Consider the following 18,932-nt stretch of genomic DNA (forward strand, 5'->3'; position numbering starts at 1 on the left):
AGCGTTTTCAGACTTTTTTTTGTGGGTTTCTGTCATCACAGATGGAACATGGCAGAATGCTTACTAGTGCGGAAATGTAGTGCTCTCCCCCGTTTATAGACAATACATCTTGCAAACATCTTGTTTGTTTTTACCATCCGGTATGTTGCTAGTGTTATTTTTGGAATGAGGGCGTGTTGCATGATCGTGACCTTGTCCTCCAGGGCTTTCAGAGGAGCGTGGCGTGGTCCAGGTCTATGTTGTCCATGCTGGCCAGAATAGCCTTCTGGTCCTCTCGGGGTGGGCGGCGGTACAGCAGAGCGGAAAAGCGAGTGTATGGGTCGTGGAGGACGGGCCGCTTCTTCTTCTTGCGGAGGTAGAGAGCTTCTTCGGGCTGGAGTACCTGAGAGGTGTAGTAGGCCTGCTGGGTCTGAGAGGTGGTGACACCTGGAGGAGGGGGAGATGAAAGGCAGGGTCATGGCCACCGGAACTCACTGTAAATCTGCACATTAAGCCCACCGACATGACTGGAGTCGTCGTTTCCACATCAATATTGCAACTATTAACGCAACTGAAGGAGTACATGACAGGCTGCAGGCCGAGAGAGTTCAGTGCACAGTCTGTGCTGTGTCTCCCGTGTTTGGATGCTAAACATAGAACAAATTTACAGCCAGCACACGGTTAGCTTAGCTTAGCATGAAGCGTAAGCAGGGGGAAAACGGCTAGTCAGTCCAAGGAGAACAAAATCCACCTACCAGCATCTAATTCCTGGAGTCTCCATTGGTTCTCTTAGTGAAGGAAAAAAGCTAAAAACATGACTTTACACATCTGTTTGTGTACGGATTAAACTAACAAGATACGGTATCTTCTGGTGATCGTTGGCAGGTTTCCCCCACTTTCAGACTTTATGTTTTGCTATGCTAATCGGCTGCTGACTATATTCTAGAAGCGTATTTCCTAAAATGTCAAACTGTTCCTTTTAAGCAAAGATGAAAAACAATATTAGCACTGTACCTTTGACTTGTTTCTCCTCACACAATGTCTTATTAGCACATGAACACACTGTCATTGAGTATCCACTGCTGCATTCGAGAAACTCAAATGGCTTTTGTTTGGATGGCTCAATGTAGAAGTTTCATGGGTCGGCATTGGACATGTGTTAGTTTATTTTAAACCTGTATCTATAATTCTTAGCCTTCTATCTCTGGACACTGCAGCAGCAAAACGATTAAACAAGCACTACTTTGCCAAGTCAATCTATTGTAGTATATGGGAAATATAGGACATACAGGACTTGCACAAAACCTGACCACTCTTTTTTTTAAACTGTCTCGTGTGAGCCCTCCAATTTGATGGAATTACGAATTCGACATCGCTGCTTGCAATGACAACATTGTTACAATATCACATGCTAAAATCAGTCCTGACGCCCCAATAGAGTCAATAGAAGAGCTTTGACTCTGACCAACACAAAACTAAAAACGCCAATAAAAACATCCTTCGTAGGTCACAAAAGTCAAATAAATGCATCTTCTACACACAACACAATTTGTTTTACCTGTGGTCATCATGACATTGCAAGTTTAAAAATGATCACTGTGTAAAAAGTGAGAACAAAGAGAAACAAGGTTCACACCTGCTATCTTTCTGGACTTGGAGTTATTGTTGTTCATCGTCATCTTCTTGGCCTTTTTAATACGTTGGTATCTCAGTGCATCAATCCTCTCAGACCCCGAAAGGGCACTCGGCACACCTCGATGTTTTCTGGATAAAGAGCAGAGAGAGGGGAGAACGGGTAACTCTAAGCCAAAACATAGTCAGTGGACTGTGTCTGCACTACGGAGTGCAACGGAGCCAGAAACCCACCCGACCTCAAGACAGCACGGCCCGTGCTAAGCTAAGAGGTGCAGCACATGGCCAAAGGATCAATAGGAGACACCGAAACAGCTGTTCTCTGAAAGAGCAAACGTTTTCTTTATAAAGGTTTGAAGAACAGTGCCGTTAATTCTATTCCCAAAACCTTGTACGACATCTGGATTTACAAACAACAACCTGTGGGAGTTTTTCCTGATCCGATGTGAGGTCCCGGGACAGGGATGTCTTATGTGTATAGATTCTAAAGCCCTCGGAGGCAAATTTGTATTTATGATTTTGGGCTACACAAAATAAACTGAATTGAATTGAATTGTGTTTCACAAAATAGGTTAATAAATCCAGATGGTACATCAAATTGTGCACCTTGAAATTTCACTGCCCTTCAGGGACATCTAAGATATCTTGCTCAAATTGATCCAAACAATCTTTATCCAAAAGGAAAGCAAAGTATGTGAGTACATTTTGAGAAGATACAACATTAAAAAAAGACTTGCACTGTTGGTTTCAGAGGAAAATTCTCAAACAAAATTGAAGAAAATAATATTTTGAACAATATGCAAGCAAGAGTTTGAATTAATGGTACGTTTTGCAGATTTTAAAAATGAATCTATCCCTCTCTGAAAATAACAGAACAAATGTTTTCTTGGTGTTGAGTGTATATCTCTCAGTTGCTCGTGACTGCACAGACCTCCCTCCCATTCACGGAGGCAGACAACAGATCTCGGCCACAAACATACACTCGGTTCTCCCAAGGCACAGAAAACAATTATCATTACAGAGAGGCCCTCGTCCCACCGTGGCTGCAGAGAGAAACCAAAGGTTGTTAGTAGAGGGGGAGAATCACAGCTGAGCAACAAAGCATCATCAATATGTATTCATAGACATGGATACTGTCTACAATGGGCTTCACCATGCTGACAGGGGGAGAGATGGCGGGAGGGGAAAATGACTACTCGGGAACAGTCACATAATGAAAAATAAGCCAAAGAAAAGCGAAGCACTAGGACAACAAATATAACAAGAATTTATCCATAAAATTGTTTCTTTTTTCTTTTTTTTTGAAACGGAGGAGCAATATTTAGCGATGGCATGCATGGCAGATTGCACATGGAACACGACTTTAAAGGGGAATACATTCAAAAGCACTTGGGAAGTTGACTCTGCAAGCCCTTGGCAAAATATTTGTTCCTTAGGATAAAAAGAAGTGCGAAAGCTGTTTTGGAAGGACACTTTGCAGCACATGGCAGTGAGAACTGTTCTGCAGTCCAAACTTAAAATGGCAATTGTATACCTCCAGTAGATGGTTTGATTGGTGCTCTATACAGATGCTTTATACAGGGGATTAAGGCCATGTGTCCACCAGGAATCTGCTTTGAGTTACGATGGCTAGATAGAGATGGAAGCGCTGGCATGGCTCCTGCTATTGCTACGATTTCTGACGAAAGCTGTGATATTTTCTTCACATCTCGTAAATGTACAATGAGAACTTTACACATGCTAAGCTATCATCACTGCCAGCATTTCTCCTTCATTGTTAATGCCAAAAAAAAGAAGAGCTGTGATTGATGGATCCCAGTGGACACACAGCTTAAGTTGACGTCATAACGCCAATCATACAAAATATTTCTTGGAGATTGGTGTCCAAAATATTTTCAATTGGTGTCATACAAGACAAGCATCTGTAAAAAAATATAAATGGCTGAATGTGTCACGCTTGAGGAGAATGCTAAGAGCGTTTTAGAACGTGATCATTTAACAATATAGGATGTCAATGTTGGCGTCCACATAGACCTGGATGTAACTCCAGTTCTATGAATACGTAAGAAGCCATTTTATGGACTTTAATAAAGCAAGTGTTTCGTGGTACAGCGCTCTTTATTGTTAGCATTACGCCGGCTGCCTCTCTGAACTGCCTCTCTCACACATCTGGTATCCACACAGACAGCGTTGCCGGCACAAGCCCTGCTTTCTACATATGTGAGTGGGTGTTGATCAGAGGTGCAGAGGGTTGTCCACTAATTGGAAGATTGGTGGTTTGATCCCCAGCTCCTCTACTCCACGTGCCAAGGTGTCCTTGGGAAAAATAGTGAAACCCAAATTGCTCCCGAAGGCTGTGCAATTGTTTTGTCACGTCTGTGACATGTTGACATATTCTACAGCTGTAGACATTGGAAGTGTGGCAATGTTTCCGGTATGATGTCAGTACACTGTCTATTTTTGCTGTGAACAGGTGGAAAAAATAGACGAGACCTAAAATCTCGTCTATTTCATCAATATTCGCAGTAAGGCTGCTGTAACCCGTTAACATGTGCGGCGAAATAAAAAAATCAAGAGTTTACCGAATGCACAAAGAAGAATGGCCTGGGCGCTATTCTTTGCTTGCCTCTGGCCAGGGGCCAAGGGATGTGATTGGCCCTCCAAATCCCTACCAGGCTCATCTTCAGACTCAGAGGAAGGGCAAGGATTACTTGGAGCAGCTGGATGTCAGATTAACATCTTGCTGGATGTTAGTATAGTGAGTTGGAGGAATGGCATGTTGAGCTTTAGATGGCTCAACCATAGGTGCCTGTGTCCGTCCTACAGTATGTAGTGCACTCAGTTGTTTCCCAGTTGATAGTAAACACCAGAGACATCCTGGTAAGAAGTGTGTTAATCCTTGACAATCTCCTTGGCAATCAGATGGGTCTTGTAGTAGTAAGGGAGCCGGCTAAGAAGGCTAGCCTAGAGCTGCACCCTAGGCAGCATTAACATATAATAAATTGGACAGCATCAAGCAGCAATTGATTCCTTTCCGAGGAAGATGGCCAAACAAAGGAAATGGATTACCACTGGGCCAAAGGCACGAAGAGTGAAGGAGGCACTGGGCTTGGACTTGTTTGCTGGGCCTTGATCATGCATTTGGTAGCAAAATACATTGCCACAAGATCAGCAGTTAGCAATGCATTCTGTTATTTCTTGGCGTAGTGAAAAATGGGGACATATATCCCAGGTCTTATGCTTGGCGCTTTGAGCCGAGATGGGAGTGGAATAGAGTACTTCTCCTCTATGATGGTATCTCATAATGACGTTTGCTGAAGAGTCACGTTTGCTGAAGAGTTCTTACTTTTGCATGGATTCAAGGTAAACTGAGGTAAACACCAATCTTCCCACTAAATTATTGCATACTACTCGAGTGACTTGGCTAATTAGGGTAAATCAATCCAGAAGTCAGTAGAGGTCCAAGTTCATACAAAATACTATCAACCTACAGTACACTTTCAAAACTTTGTCATTTTCAGGAGTTTCTGTCTGTATTGACAATAATTTTACTTTTAGCTGAAGTCAAACCCATGACAACTTAAGTGTGGTTTTATCTCGAGACTAAAGGCTCAGAAAAGAAAAGCTTGTCACTAGTCAATTGGAATGTAGTCCAGTTTGGCTTTGCACAGATGTGTTTTTAGGCTTTCACACCAAATATTATAATGAAATGTATTATATTCCCTTGTGACATTTGCTGAACCAATTCTCAGAATGGTCAGCAATGAATAAATATGAATGAAAAATACATATTTAAATTGGTTTTAGGCTGATAAGAGCACCATTGCCTTGCTTATGTGTCGACCTGTGGTATCCGTAACGTGGTCAGTTAGCAAACCACTCAAGCATGAAATCATGTTGGTGATACAACCGACCTAATTCAGTGGCTAACTGATGGCCTATGCATATCAGAATGCATAATGTACTGAAGACTGCAGAACTTAAAATGCATAGCCACTTTAAGGAAAAGGGAAAAGGAAAGAACTGAAATGAACTACACGTGTTGACTGAAGGAAGGAACAAATCAAACAAAGACTCAGCGTCTTGTATTCCCCTTTAAAGGACGAGGTGATCAAAAAAAGTCCCACCTGCTAACCCCCCCCTTTCAGACATGGATCCAACCCTTACCTATTGCGGTGTAGAGGACCTGGTCACAACAACGCTGCCCAGATAGCTGAGATCAATCAAAAACAAAGCAGGTAAGACTCCAGGAGCCATCAAGAACCACCATACTGCCCCTAATTCATAATGATGGAGACATTGCAGTACATGAGAAGCGGACAGGCCCTGTGACACACTTTGCCCAACAACCTTTCCTTGGTAGTCAGACCTGGGGGTGTCCTGGGGGCAATTAAAGGAGTTTGGGAGAGGAGGGTTACAGAAAGGGAAGGGGAAGTAAGGGAGGAGAAAATCTGAGAGGTTGGAAGGTAAGGGAGAATTGGTCATGCAGTTAGGTTACTAAGGCCGAGGATGGGCCGCAGGGCCTGCCAAGATGAAATCTTCTTTAAGCATCCCTCTGTATGATAAAGGCATCTTCAAAGGCTTGGAGCTAGACATAACAATGGGTGTTTGCTTTGTCTGGGGAATCAATTGGATGAATATTATGGGATTCCTCCTGTTAGGTGAAAGCAGGGTAACGCATGATACAGATGGAAAAACAGGGATCCTGTGGTGATGTCTGCAAATTCCCAGGCCTTTAGGGGCTTGTGCCAAGCAAATTACAGTGTGTTTCATCCGGGTGGACTGTAGCCCCAAAAGGTCTGAAATGTAATCTGTGAAGCAAATGCATTGTTTTGTCAATTCAACATATAATTTGTTTCACAGTTTATACTTTTATGTTTCACTGGAAAAGGCAATGTATTTTTCAAGGTGATCCTTTTGAGACAATGCTTCACAGATTCAATGGGTGAATACCTCTAACAATGATGTCTGACATGAAAAGCAGCATCGACTAAACTGAACTTCCAAAGCTCATCAAATTAACCATCACAACCAAATGGTTTCTTTCAACCATACAGTTTTCATTTTTCACATAAAAGTGTTAACAGATGAAAAAAGCATCTAAAACAAATTTGCCACAGAGATGATTTAAAAATTGATGAATATTAGACAGCACTTTCACTAACCAAAATGTCAGAGCAACTTCATACATCAAAGCATTATGGGTTGGGGCAGATGACTCAAATGGTATCCCTTTCTGCATGCCTAATGCACCTACCCTGAAGCTGACAACTGGGGTGGAGAGGGCGCAGATGGAAGGATCCCCTCCTCAGTCCTCCTCTGAGATGGCATCTGCCCAAATAGGTTGCTGCTTTCCATGGGGGGTGACGGGGACTGGGAAGCTGGGTAGCTGGTTGCAGAGGTGGCAAAGGCCATTTGGGAACGGTAGCTGGGACTTGCTCTCCTGCTACCCTGGCCTTGGGCAGGTGAGGAGGAGGGGGTAGACCTCCTTGAGAAGCTGGCTGTGGAAGGAGGGAGGAGGGTAATCTCAGACATCTCTGGGGGTATGTGAGGTTGGACAATGCTGGGACGTGGCCTGGGACGTACTACAATCTCTGGGGAGCCCTCGTGAGAACTAAGGGGGCTTTGGGTGAGGGGTGAGAGTCGGGAGGGCTGGAGAACCACTTGATGCATGCCAGAATCCATCCTACGAGCCTGTCTGGGACTGAAGCGAGGGGTGGTTTCAAACCATCGTGTGTCCAAGCTACTGAATGTGCTAGGGACAATATGGGCCATTGGATCGATGTAAGGCAAAACCGGCACACCCATACCGTGGCTTGTGTGTCTTAGCTGCCCTAAATGTGCCTCTTTCATAGCAAAATGCTTGGCTGGTGAGCCACGAGGCCTGGCCCTGCTGGGAGACTTGCTTGAGCGGCTCTTTAGGACCTCCAGTGGCAGGACAGCTGGGTAAGTCGGCATTGGAAGGGAGGAGGGCTGGAAAGCACTGAGGGGAAGCACATGAGGTGGAGGAGGATAGGGTGAGTCGTGGCGGAGATGCAAAGGGTGATGGGACGGAAAAATGAACTGGGGCCCCTCCAGACTTGCAAAGGTGAAATCCAGTCCCTGCCAAATTTCCGGGGAACGAGAGGAAGAGGTGAGTGTCAGAGGGAGAGGGAAACCAGGGACAGCATATTGTGGGTAATCACCATCCCCCATTTCTTCAGGAATCATGGGATGACCAAAAGGACCTTCAGCAAGGTATGGAGGGGAGGACATGACTGAGCTGAGAGGGCTAGTATCAGGCATGTAAAAAGGAGGTGGAGGATCATGATCCCCAGGGTGGCCTAGGTAGCCATAGAAAGCTCTGTGGTGGAGACCTCGAATCTGCCCAGTGGCCTGGAGCCGACTGCTCTCCATGATGGTCATACCTTCGAAGGGCCTCTTGAAACGAGGGCTGTAGGCTGGAGGTTGCAGGTAAGATTCCTGACTGGAGATTGGAGAAATCTGGTGAGGCCGAAGTGGTGCCATAACTGGGGGAAGAGGCCTGGGATCGTCATTCTCTTCGTCTGACTGCCGGAATTCAGGATATTGGTCTGATTCTTCCACAAAGGGGAAGCCCTCAATTCGCCGAGGCTTAACAGACATTTCTGGGTCAGTGGGATCTATGACAAAGCGTCCATCTGGGCCTCGGCAGATGAGTTCAATTGGTGTCGTTGCTTCAGCTTCATGCTTGGAGACGCCGTATTTCTTGCTCGTTATTGCTCTTTTGGTCTTCTTGTATAAAGACAACTCCTCCCTCTTCCCGGGACTAGTTGGTGGTTTCATCCCACGCTGGTCATGACTATCTTCAGATGATTCTGACAGGGATGCCTTTGAACGAATGCTCTCTGGGCTCAGCTTTCCTGACGATGACCTACAGAAAAGAATACAGAAGAAGTGAATCTTTAAATATTCATGAAGCCAGTACTTTGCAGATAGCTTCACTGAAGGTGCTGAAAACTGATCCAGCTACAATAAACTTAAAACACACCTTGCACAGAAACATGGGATATAACATCACAGGTTTAATTAATAACATCAATGACGGCTGCACTCCATTGACAGGATTATGACTTCTCCTTGATTATGGGCCAATAGTGAACAAAGATATCCTGCAAAATATGTTGTCTGCTAATTTCCAATAAGTACAATTAAGAATAGAGAAATGCCCTAACTAAATAACCTGTGTGCTGTTTGCAACATCTTCACAAGTTGACAGGGATATCACAACCCTCCAATGTCCTGAACATAAACATGGAGTGACCAATGGGAACTTGAGAAGAATTATGAATCCTTAAAACAAGTCTCAGTTTTTCTATTAATACTACATTTTATGAACTATGTCTAACAGCCTGGCATTCATGTGTGTTTGTTTCTGCACCATCTAAACTTTTCATTCACAGTCACACAAAGACATCACATGTTTCTATGCCTCACCGTTGCTACCACCGTGGTAACTGAAGCTAGACAGATACTTTGGTTTAAGCAGTGAGGTTCAATAAACTGTCGATGCAGACGTTTGGTGACAAAAGATGATTGTTTTAATTGTCAAGTAGTCAGGAAGGTGCACACAATAAGGGGAAACTACACACTAAATGGGCCAGTGGGAATCTCTAAAATACATTGTATCAAATCATGCAATTCCATGAAAATAAAAATAAAAGACAATGAGCATGTACCAACCAAGTGGTAAAGTATTTAGACAGTGAGACCGCCAATTGTTTTGGCTTTGTACTTGACTTTAATCAATGAATGACTTAATATTAAAAAAAGAACTGTCTTTCAGTTGTAGCCCTTTAACAAGCCTAACCCTAAATCCTAACCCCTAATCCAATGTATTGTTTGAGTTGTGTTTAGAGGTTGACTTTTATGTTTAATTTGATATCTAACATGTTTTGGGGGGGGATTTATGCCATGTTTTCTTACTTGATTTGTACCTTGTGACCTGATATATATAGCGCTCAATAAAGGCCTGTGAAAAGGTAGCTTGAAATCTAATATATTCCATTCGAATATTCAATATCCATGACTAACAAAGCAACATCAAAGTTAAAACATATTTCAGTATTATATTAGATAATTCAATCGTCAAACTGCTTCATCACTACTGTGCGAGTGTGGTTGGATTATATTTGAGTGACAGTCAACAAACAAAGCTCTAACTGTCCTGGAGGATGTGAAATCACAAACATTTAAATATCATATCCTCCGAGTGAAATAATCCCACTGTTCAGACTTTGACCGAAAAATGTGTGTTCATGTAGGAACCCATCACTAACACTCAGAGGCTGCCAGAGAAAAGGGTGTTTAAGGGCCTTTAAGGATGTTGACATTCATAATAAGACTTGCAGCCTTTTCATACATAGTTCACTAACTTGTTGACAATGCTAAACATTGACAAGGGTACGTATGGATATTAACATTCTTAAATTAAAGTTGAAGATATGCAAAACTTTTCTGTCAACAATGCCTATACAATTTAGGTGTATTTCAGTTTGTGGCATACATGTTTCAATAAATATTCACTGTTTCAGAGCTGGGAAGAAAGCCTCCTTTAGTGCCATGTGCACTACTTGATGCTCTTGGTGAATATGTTAAGATGGCCAGCATGTTAACTGCAGGACTGTCTGGAGTTACAGCTTGGTTGACCACTAGAAGGCCAAAAAGTAAGAATCCATGACAATGCCGTAGGAGGAAAACGAGCTGGCCTTTGCTCTAGATTTCAGCAACACTAGTTGTGATCAACAGCAATGTAACGCTCTGGTAAGGTAGGCAGGTGTGACTGACAGGTGTGGGAGCAGAGGCTTTGATCCAAGACACATGCAGAGGAGTGAGAATATAACCAACCATAGCTGGGGGTGCACTGGCTTTGTGTCAATATCAGGCCAAAGGTTATTCTAATAAAAAGCCAGCTGAGACGACTCAATTGCTGAAACTGTCCTTTTTTTCTGTGGCCGGCTTTGAGGTTGAGATTTCTGGGTGGCATCAAAGAGTTCAAGTTGACGAGGGTGACAAATATATCGTGTACGTTGTATTTGAGAATATGAACAGTACACAGCACACTTTGAAGTACATGATATGAAACTCGGTTCCCATTTCGCGAGACATTTTTTGTTAATGACTATGTCTTCTTATAGGAAGGAGTAAATGAAAACAATGATTTGTTTTGAAGCCACAGTTACTTTATTTCGTGGGAAATATAACATATAGCCAATCCTCATAGGAATCACTCAGGCTTATGCTTATAAGTAGAGTCTTTATAAGGCAGATGCCACTGAAAAACACTGTTGCATGTAATAGATACTCCAGTTGTGTTTCCAGGTGCCTATGTGGTTTCTGTGAAAAAGCACATCTGCTTTATTGAGCTACAAAGACAAATAATACTGAAATATAAAGTAGCTTGTTGTCATACACTATGGTGATAATTTATATCCATATATATATATAATGTAACACATACATCACAACAACTATGTGTGTCTTAATAAAGACTGCTCGTACAATGTAACAATTACTTTTCTGTTGATTCCACCATCATTCCTTTTGGTTACATTAATCAAAATATGTCACATATGTTGCTAAACTGATGATGTTATTGCATCACCGTTTCTCTGAGAAATTGGGACTACAACCAAGAGGAACAGTGGCCACAATGATAAAATGCAGGCTATTTACTGTATAATAAGAATCTTCCCTTCATGTAGACAGTAAGAAATACAGCTGATCATCTTAAAACTGGCTGTTTCACGACAAAATGAATTAGCATTGTCTGGTTCATTTAACTGGTTCAGTGATCAATACTGACGCTATAAATGTCCTTCAAATTTACTCGATCATCATACAATTAGATAAAATACTGAGTACAGACATGATTTTTCACAAGTTTACACATATTGTCATTAGCAGCAGTTGGCACTGTAATCTTGAAGCTAAAAAGGCAGATTGACAACTGAAACACTTGGTTTTCATTTTACGAAACAACGCAGATTAACAGGCAGAAGAAAAAAGTGAGACTGTGACAGCATCTGGGATGAAAAAAGGAATCGTGGTGACGTGAATCAATTCCAAAGTGTCAAAAAGAAAGTGTTCCGGGTCACTCTGAGGCGAAACGGGGATTCGAAGGAGTGAGAAAGGACCCATCGAATACACAGCTCAAACCATTGCTTAGCTTGACTCCATTGGTGACAAAATCAGCCTACTTTTCCAAGATGTCTATTCCTTTAACAAATAAAGTGAAGCACTGTGGTTGAACGCACAACTCAGGAATGATTTCATTGCTCTGAGAGGAAGTCCCTCAATATTTAGTTATTATTTTCAGTAAAAAGCAGCTTTATATAAATATATATATATATATATATATATATATATATATATATATATATATATATATATATATATATACACCTATGTTTATAATAGCCACAACATTTCTCATGCAGTGCATGATGTCATTTACATGATGAAACTCTTTTCTTTACTTTCATTATATGATCTGCCTCTCATTGATGTTTCAACGAACCATTACCATACAGTGAATGACCAGTATTCTGCATGTAATCGTGAGGAGACGTCGATGCTGCGCCCATGTCAGTATCCACGCTTTTGCGTTGATACCGTCTTCACAGTGTGGCTGGAGCCAATCAGGACTCATGTGTATGTCAACCACCCAGAGTTTAGCAGCACCTCTATCGGCGACTGTATAGTTGTGACATCACAACCTTAAAGTAAAATTTCTGAAAACGCGCTGCATGGATTGCTCCCTGGATTGAACGATTTGATACTTTTACAATATCCATAACGCATCTTTTTTAGGTATGGTGTTTAATTCACTGAAACATCAACAAGTCCAGAAATAATGACACAAAAGTGAAGATGTCCCATTATCTACTCCTGCTGTCCAGAATGGAGAAATGGAGTGGATGGAGATGGAGTGCTCAGCTAAGAGATAATAGCAAACTGATGTTGTCCTCCTGTCTCTTTAAATCATATCTCACATGCTTTTAAATCCCTAAAAATCAAGGCTTAATTTAGATTATTTTTAATAATTTGTTTTACATCTTCTGACTATGAAGATCCTTCATTCTTTCATTAATGAAAGACCCAGACCGGTATTGTTGTCGGCCTCGTACATTTGGCCAGACGCATGCAGCCAGGCCAGGACTCTGGGGGAGCCGGGGGTTGAACCAAAGTGCAAAAGCGGGGTGTATACTGTGTGCAAGAACGGGGGGACAGCAGTTGGCACACTCACTGAGGACTGGAGGGTCGGGGCCTGTACCTGCCTGCGTCCGGCCCCTCCCAGTAGGGTTCAATGCTGGGAATGAGGCTAAGTGGGGTCCTGTAGAAGTGGGGAGATCAGACAGTAAGAAGTGAGGAGAATATGGAGGTTAGCAGGAAGCGCGTCAATGAGGGAAATGTTGGAAACGGCAACAGAAAATGAGAGGAAACAGCTGGATATTATTAAGTGGGTTGAAAAAAGAAGAGAAATGGGAATAGGCATTAATTAGTAAGTCGCAGAGAAGATCGGAGAGAAAAGGACAAGATAGGCTTCCATGGAGCAAGAGGGAGATAAAGATGAAGAAGTGACCGCTGCATATTTATTGAGGCCAAAGTCCAGCAATCTCAGAACCAGAGCACTATTCCACTGATACAACTTAGTTCTCTCTAGGTGCGTTTCATTTCCCCCAGACAAGAGAAGGGAGAAGAGGTGCGAGCAAGGAGAAATTTAGGGAATGTGCATTTCCTGAAATGAGACGTTGCTGATGACGGCCGCACAGCTGAGGCCTATGCATGTTGTCCTACAGCAAAACTTTGCAAAGCATCAACACAAGCACAGCACTCTGTATTGGGACTGTGCAGATCAGTCAAACTGAGTAAATGTGTAAGTGAGTAAATAAGTTAAAGCCTCTATGTGTAGACATTTTAAATGGTTTTGGAGCATCTTTTTAAACCATGGGATGATCGTATATCTCACTCGGGCCTCGCTCCTCTGAGCAGAACGGACCTTCCTCATGGCGGACATTTTCACCCGTCTGATACAGGTGTAACATCATGACGGATGCTTTCCATATTAGGTGTGCCAGCGCCTCACTACAGCCCAGGTTAATGTTATAAGTCACACCTGTGCTCTTCCTGTCGGCTGTGAAAAGAGTCTGTCGAGGGACCTGAGGCTGGGATGGTGGGTTGGATGGATGTGAGAGTTGACAGACAAGGACAGAATTCATGTCGGACGATGTAATGTCAGAATATTTATTTTTTGTTTCTATAAACACAAGGAGCAATCAGAATGGAAATCACTGACGCAATGATGTGAAGTTGTCATTGAGGTACCAATGCGATAAACTGGTATATATACTGTATGATACTGGCTGCTCCTGTATGAAGCTGGGGGCTGTTTGATTTTGGGGCCGGCGGTAGAGCTCTGAGCAGTGAAGCAGTGTGGTGAGTCATGTTGGGGTTACTTACGGTGTTCCCATGCTTTTTCTGCAGTGGGTTATGGAGAGAGGGGGGTCTGGAAGACGGGAGAAAGAGAAAAAGGCCATTAGTGCCATTTCAGATGGATTTTAAATGTACGTTTTTAGTATGTTTGCACGATAATTACTGCATCGTTGTCAGTCTCTCGTTTCAGAACTATTCAAATGAAAAAGTACCCAATGAGATTGTTATTGCTAAATAGAGACAATGTGACAGATGATGAACTGCTTTCACATTTATTGTAAAATTTAATGTTTTAAGGAGAACTCAAAAGTCCCAGCACGTCATGGTTATACTGAGGAAAAGGCTTTTTTGGTATTCATGATAAACAACACTGATCCAAGACATTTACATATGAGGTTTATAGAAACTTCACTCCCCCGAAGACGACATCATTGATGCTGTTGCTGAGCCTGGAGCAAGGTTTGATACCGAGTCAAAGGAAAATACTAAAATGCAAATGAGGCTTTAACAAAAACCATCAAAAATAATAACTGACTCGAGGCATGGCTGCTTTCTGAAGTGTCATTAAGCTTCGTCTTGCTTGCATTCTAAGTCAAACAATAAAATGGATGTTTCCTGTTTGAACTGGAAACAGATAAAGCAGCACGAGGCTGCAGTTTAGGTACATGGATCAGTTAAGTACAGGTTAGGTAACGTGGGATAAATGTGTCACAGTGACTGTTTACATGAGAGTATGGAAGCCCTGAGAGGGAGGTGAGAAAATAATTCTTGTGACCCCTTTTCGAAGTCTGATCTAAATTATTTTCTTTCCTGTTTGTGACATAAGAGCAGGTGAAACAAGTTCCTTACATTTAGTTTTCATCTATGAAACAGGTAAAAACAAGTGTTACAAGGATCATTTTCAATTATTTTCCATCTGTGAAAAAAGGTTTGTTGTTGTAATACTCATTTTGGCCACAAGTGGCTGGAGTCCACTACTACCCCATGTTCTAAATAGGACTAAAAGCATGCATGTTTTCTTCAAGGAAAGAGTTTTAATTTCACCATGACACTCAAGCGACATTGTGTTAGCAAGTTGATCAAATTATTACATTTGTTATCCTATTTAAAACATGGGGGAGTGGTGCACTTTAGCCTCATGTGACCAAAATGAGTATTACAACAACAAACACAAAAAACACAAATATTTTACCGCCAAAACTGGAAGTGGAAATAGTTCCGCCTAACTTAGAAAAATCATCCAGGCCAAACTTTTTATTTCACCTAATTCACAGATGATAATAAAAAAATAAAACATTCTCACTTGCCTCTCAGGGCTTCAACATTTAAGGGCCAGAGTGTAGAATTTGGCGGCATCTAGGGGTGAGGATGCAGACTGCAACCAACTGAAACTTCTCGCATGTAGGAGAAACCACGGCGGCTGATATGAAAATTCAAATGGCGTTATCTACAGCCAGTGTTTGGTTTGTCTACTCCGGGCTACTGTAGAAACATGGCGGACTTTCTCAAGAAGACCCCCTCCCTATGTAAATATAAACAGCTCAGTCTAAAGTAATGAAAACACAACAATTCTTATTTTCAAGTATTCATACACTTAAGACAACATAGTTAAGAATATTATATTCCACTTCTGCCAATGGAGCCCCCTAAATGCTACACGCTGGCCCTTTAATGTGTTCTGAACAACATGCAAGAATCTTCTCATCTCATTGGCTTAGAGATATTGGAGACAGCCATTAACGCCCAGGACTTTCCCCCTCACCTCTTTTCCTCTTAAGCTTCCGCCTGCGCTGCTTGTTGACGAAGCAGGCCGCCATCGTACTGAACAGGACGGCTGCTGCCAGGAAACAGATGGTGGCCACGATGCCGGCCACCACAGGCCGCGCCAGGCCACGCTCCTCCACCATCTCCGGAGGAGGGAAGAAGTCTGTGGGGTGAGGAGGGAAGAGTCATGGTTGAAGTCACAGTGTAGCATCAAAATGAAAAGAAACGAAAGAGGAGAAGGACGTGACAGTAAAAAATGGAAAGTTGCAAGGAGGAGCGAGCAAAGAGAACAAAGAAGTCAATGTTAAACTTTAAGTTTGTTCACGAGACTTCTGATATAAGATTAATGCTAATGTCAACATTCATAGGCTGGCTCTGAAATCGGGGCGGATATTTACCGTGAGATTACGAGATAGAAAGGGAGCACGCTGTCCCTCGGCGAGAACACACTGTGCTCTGATTAAGCAGCTATGTAACTATGTGAGAAACTGAATTAGGGTTTATTTTATGTTAATATCATCAATAAACAGAAGCTCTTTTGCTTATTTGCACCCAAAAAAAGACACCTCGTGCAATAGTATGTAGGCCCCTGCAGAGGAGCCTTTGAAGTGAAAGGAGAAGCCCCGCCGTTTCCAATGAGATTCAAAAATGCAGGAGCTGACCTTTACGACTGCACGTGTCTTCAAAAGAGGCATTTCTGCAGGATGCATGCCATGATGACTCAGCAGAATGTAAACTTTTTCTCCCTTGCAGTGTGGAGCGCTGCAGAGGCTACATGTGCTTACATGTGCTTTGCATCATCTGGTTGCTGCCTCTTTCTTTAGGTTGTGCTCTGCCTGAGATAAAGCTTTGTGTCAGATTCCTAAACGCTTTAAAATCTACTATTCTGCAAAAAAGGATATTTATGAATATGCAAATATGTTTCACTGCTGCACACAAGATGTCTCTTACTTCACTTAAAGTCCATTCTCAACAGTGGTGAAAAGTAACCAGGTACCTTTCCTCAAGTACTGTATTTGTATTAACTTTGCAGATTCATATAAGTGAAGACAATATAATAAGTAAATACATTTTGTTGTCCTATTATTGGCTAAGAGTTTATTGATCGCAGGGGAGAATTCACGAGCTACCCAACAGTGTGCAAAGTCACTCAAGTGATGAACACATTAATGCATCATATTATACTCTATATATCATCTAATAACATATTCATTCTCAAATAGGCCGTTCTGCATAACGAGTAGCTGCAGTTTTTGCACATTATATTTTTATGTTACATTCAGTTGTAACAGTTTTACACAGTGCTATTGCTACTTGTATGTATTTGCTGTGACATGATGGCTGGTTTCTACTTGTTCATAATAATTAACAGAATTAAGTTACCTTAAACTCTATAGGGAAATAGGACGAGGAAACTCTTGATGAATGTACATCATATCCCAGTGGACATAAAGGCATTAGTCTCTGTCATTGGTCTCCTTCACTGAGCCATAGCTTGTCAACTTGGAATTAGGAATCAGACTTAAAGTGATAGTGGCGTCGCTGAGAGATGTTCTACAATATTTATAACACAAACCATCACTGTGAGTAGAACCACCCTTTAGCTAAATTTATTCAAAGCTCTGCAGCTCCAGGTTTCCGAAAAAAAAACTGTACCATATTTATAATAGGGATGCCTAATTCATTGAATATTAATCGCGATCACAATTTTGTCTTCACCCAATTAACAGAACACAATCAGCTGATATGCTACCAGTTAAAATGTGTGCACCGCTTATAGAAATCTTCACAACAGCCACCAGGGGGCGATCCAGATGTTTTGGAGCCTGTGAAAAAACCTGAACCTTTGTGACAGCCGCAGTCCAGCGAAGAAGATAAATATACTCAACGGGGAGAGAACCTTATCTTACATATTATTTCGGTAATGCAGCAACAACATAGAAGCGAGAGCAGTGCTCTGTTCATCTCAAATGTGGAAGTGCAATGAAAAATGTCACGGCCCTAAAAATCTATGAATAATTGAGATCCCAATATTGATGGAAAAATAACTGCGATGATCATTTTGGCGAATAATGCTGCAGCCTTACACTGTAGCGCTGCCTTCTGTTCTGTGAGGCTCCGGTCAACATATCTGAGCTCTTTACGCTCAGAAGATGCACAGTTCACTGCCAATATCATTACGGGAAGGAAAACCAAGCCAGTGGACAACTTTCCCTCCCGCTGTAGAGCTACCAACTTTAAGAGCCGGCCTCACTTATTAATGCTGGAGCCGTTTCAGTGGCCTACATGCTAATGAACGGCTCAGTGACGACCAGGAGGGATTATGTGTCAAGCTTTGTTTTAGTGGCTCATGTGCTGCAGTGAAGCATGATACAGCAAAATGCAAAATGTTGCACCTCCGGCTATATTGGTTCATGAAACAACTGCAGATTAGCCAGAGTGCACCTTTCATCTTCCGTAGCAGAGGGTGTACCCACGCCGTGTGGGGAGTAGGATGCTGATTGACAATATGCACAGAAGAAACAAGCAGGCAAATGAAGACTTTTGAGCCTTTGATCACCACTTAGCGTAGTTCTACACATTGACCAGCAGGGGGCAGCAGAGTGCTTGCAGAGATCCGTGAGCAAATCCTGTCTCTAAATGCTGCCAACAGCTGCTCTTCCCAAATGATGTGTACCCAGTGACCTCTGCAGGGGAATGACATCACATTTTGACGGGTTTCGTTTTAGATTTTAAACGTTGCGACCAAGAAACGACTGCCTTTGATGAATTCTTTTTTTTCTTTTTTTAGCACAAAGCTGCCTGATACAATCCATGAGGAGACAGGCAGAGCGATGATGTCATACTTTGTGCAAAAGAAGTATGCATGTATAGAGAGCTTACATATAATAGTGCTGAGTGGGCATAATGTAAAGTTGCGGAGTTGCTGCGTGTGCAATACATCCGCAGCCTCTCCTCGGCTCAACTCATTAAGATGGCCTGAGGTTACAGATTGCAGCTTGCCGCCAGAGGTTGTTGGAGTTTGAGTCCCGGCACTGACGAGAAAAAGCTCCTCGGAAATTTCCGGGGGCCGTGAGTGGGGAGATTCCAGCGTGTGCACTTTG

General features: G+C 42.4%; 1 protein-coding gene across 1 annotated transcript in view; it reads right to left on the bottom strand.

Annotated features, from left to right (window-relative positions):
- Positions 1–208: 208 nt before the first annotated feature.
- The window catches only part of igsf9bb (immunoglobulin superfamily, member 9Bb), a gene marked incomplete at both ends in the record, with an annotated part of 96,659 nt that continues 77,935 nt past the window's right edge, over positions 209–18,932 (bottom strand). Inside the window, 6 exons of the mRNA XM_079235952.1 lie at positions 209–426; positions 1,616–1,743; positions 6,869–8,503; positions 12,878–12,964; positions 14,092–14,137; positions 15,827–15,991. Coding sequence (XP_079092078.1) covers positions 209–426; positions 1,616–1,743; positions 6,869–8,503; positions 12,878–12,964; positions 14,092–14,137; positions 15,827–15,991 — 2,279 coding nt within the window. The remainder of the gene's footprint in view (positions 427–1,615; positions 1,744–6,868; positions 8,504–12,877; positions 12,965–14,091; positions 14,138–15,826; positions 15,992–18,932) is intronic.

Source organism: Taurulus bubalis (genome assembly GCF_910589615.1).
Source record: "Taurulus bubalis genome assembly, chromosome: 2".
NCBI classification, from domain to species: Eukaryota; Metazoa; Chordata; class Actinopteri; order Perciformes; family Cottidae; genus Taurulus; species Taurulus bubalis.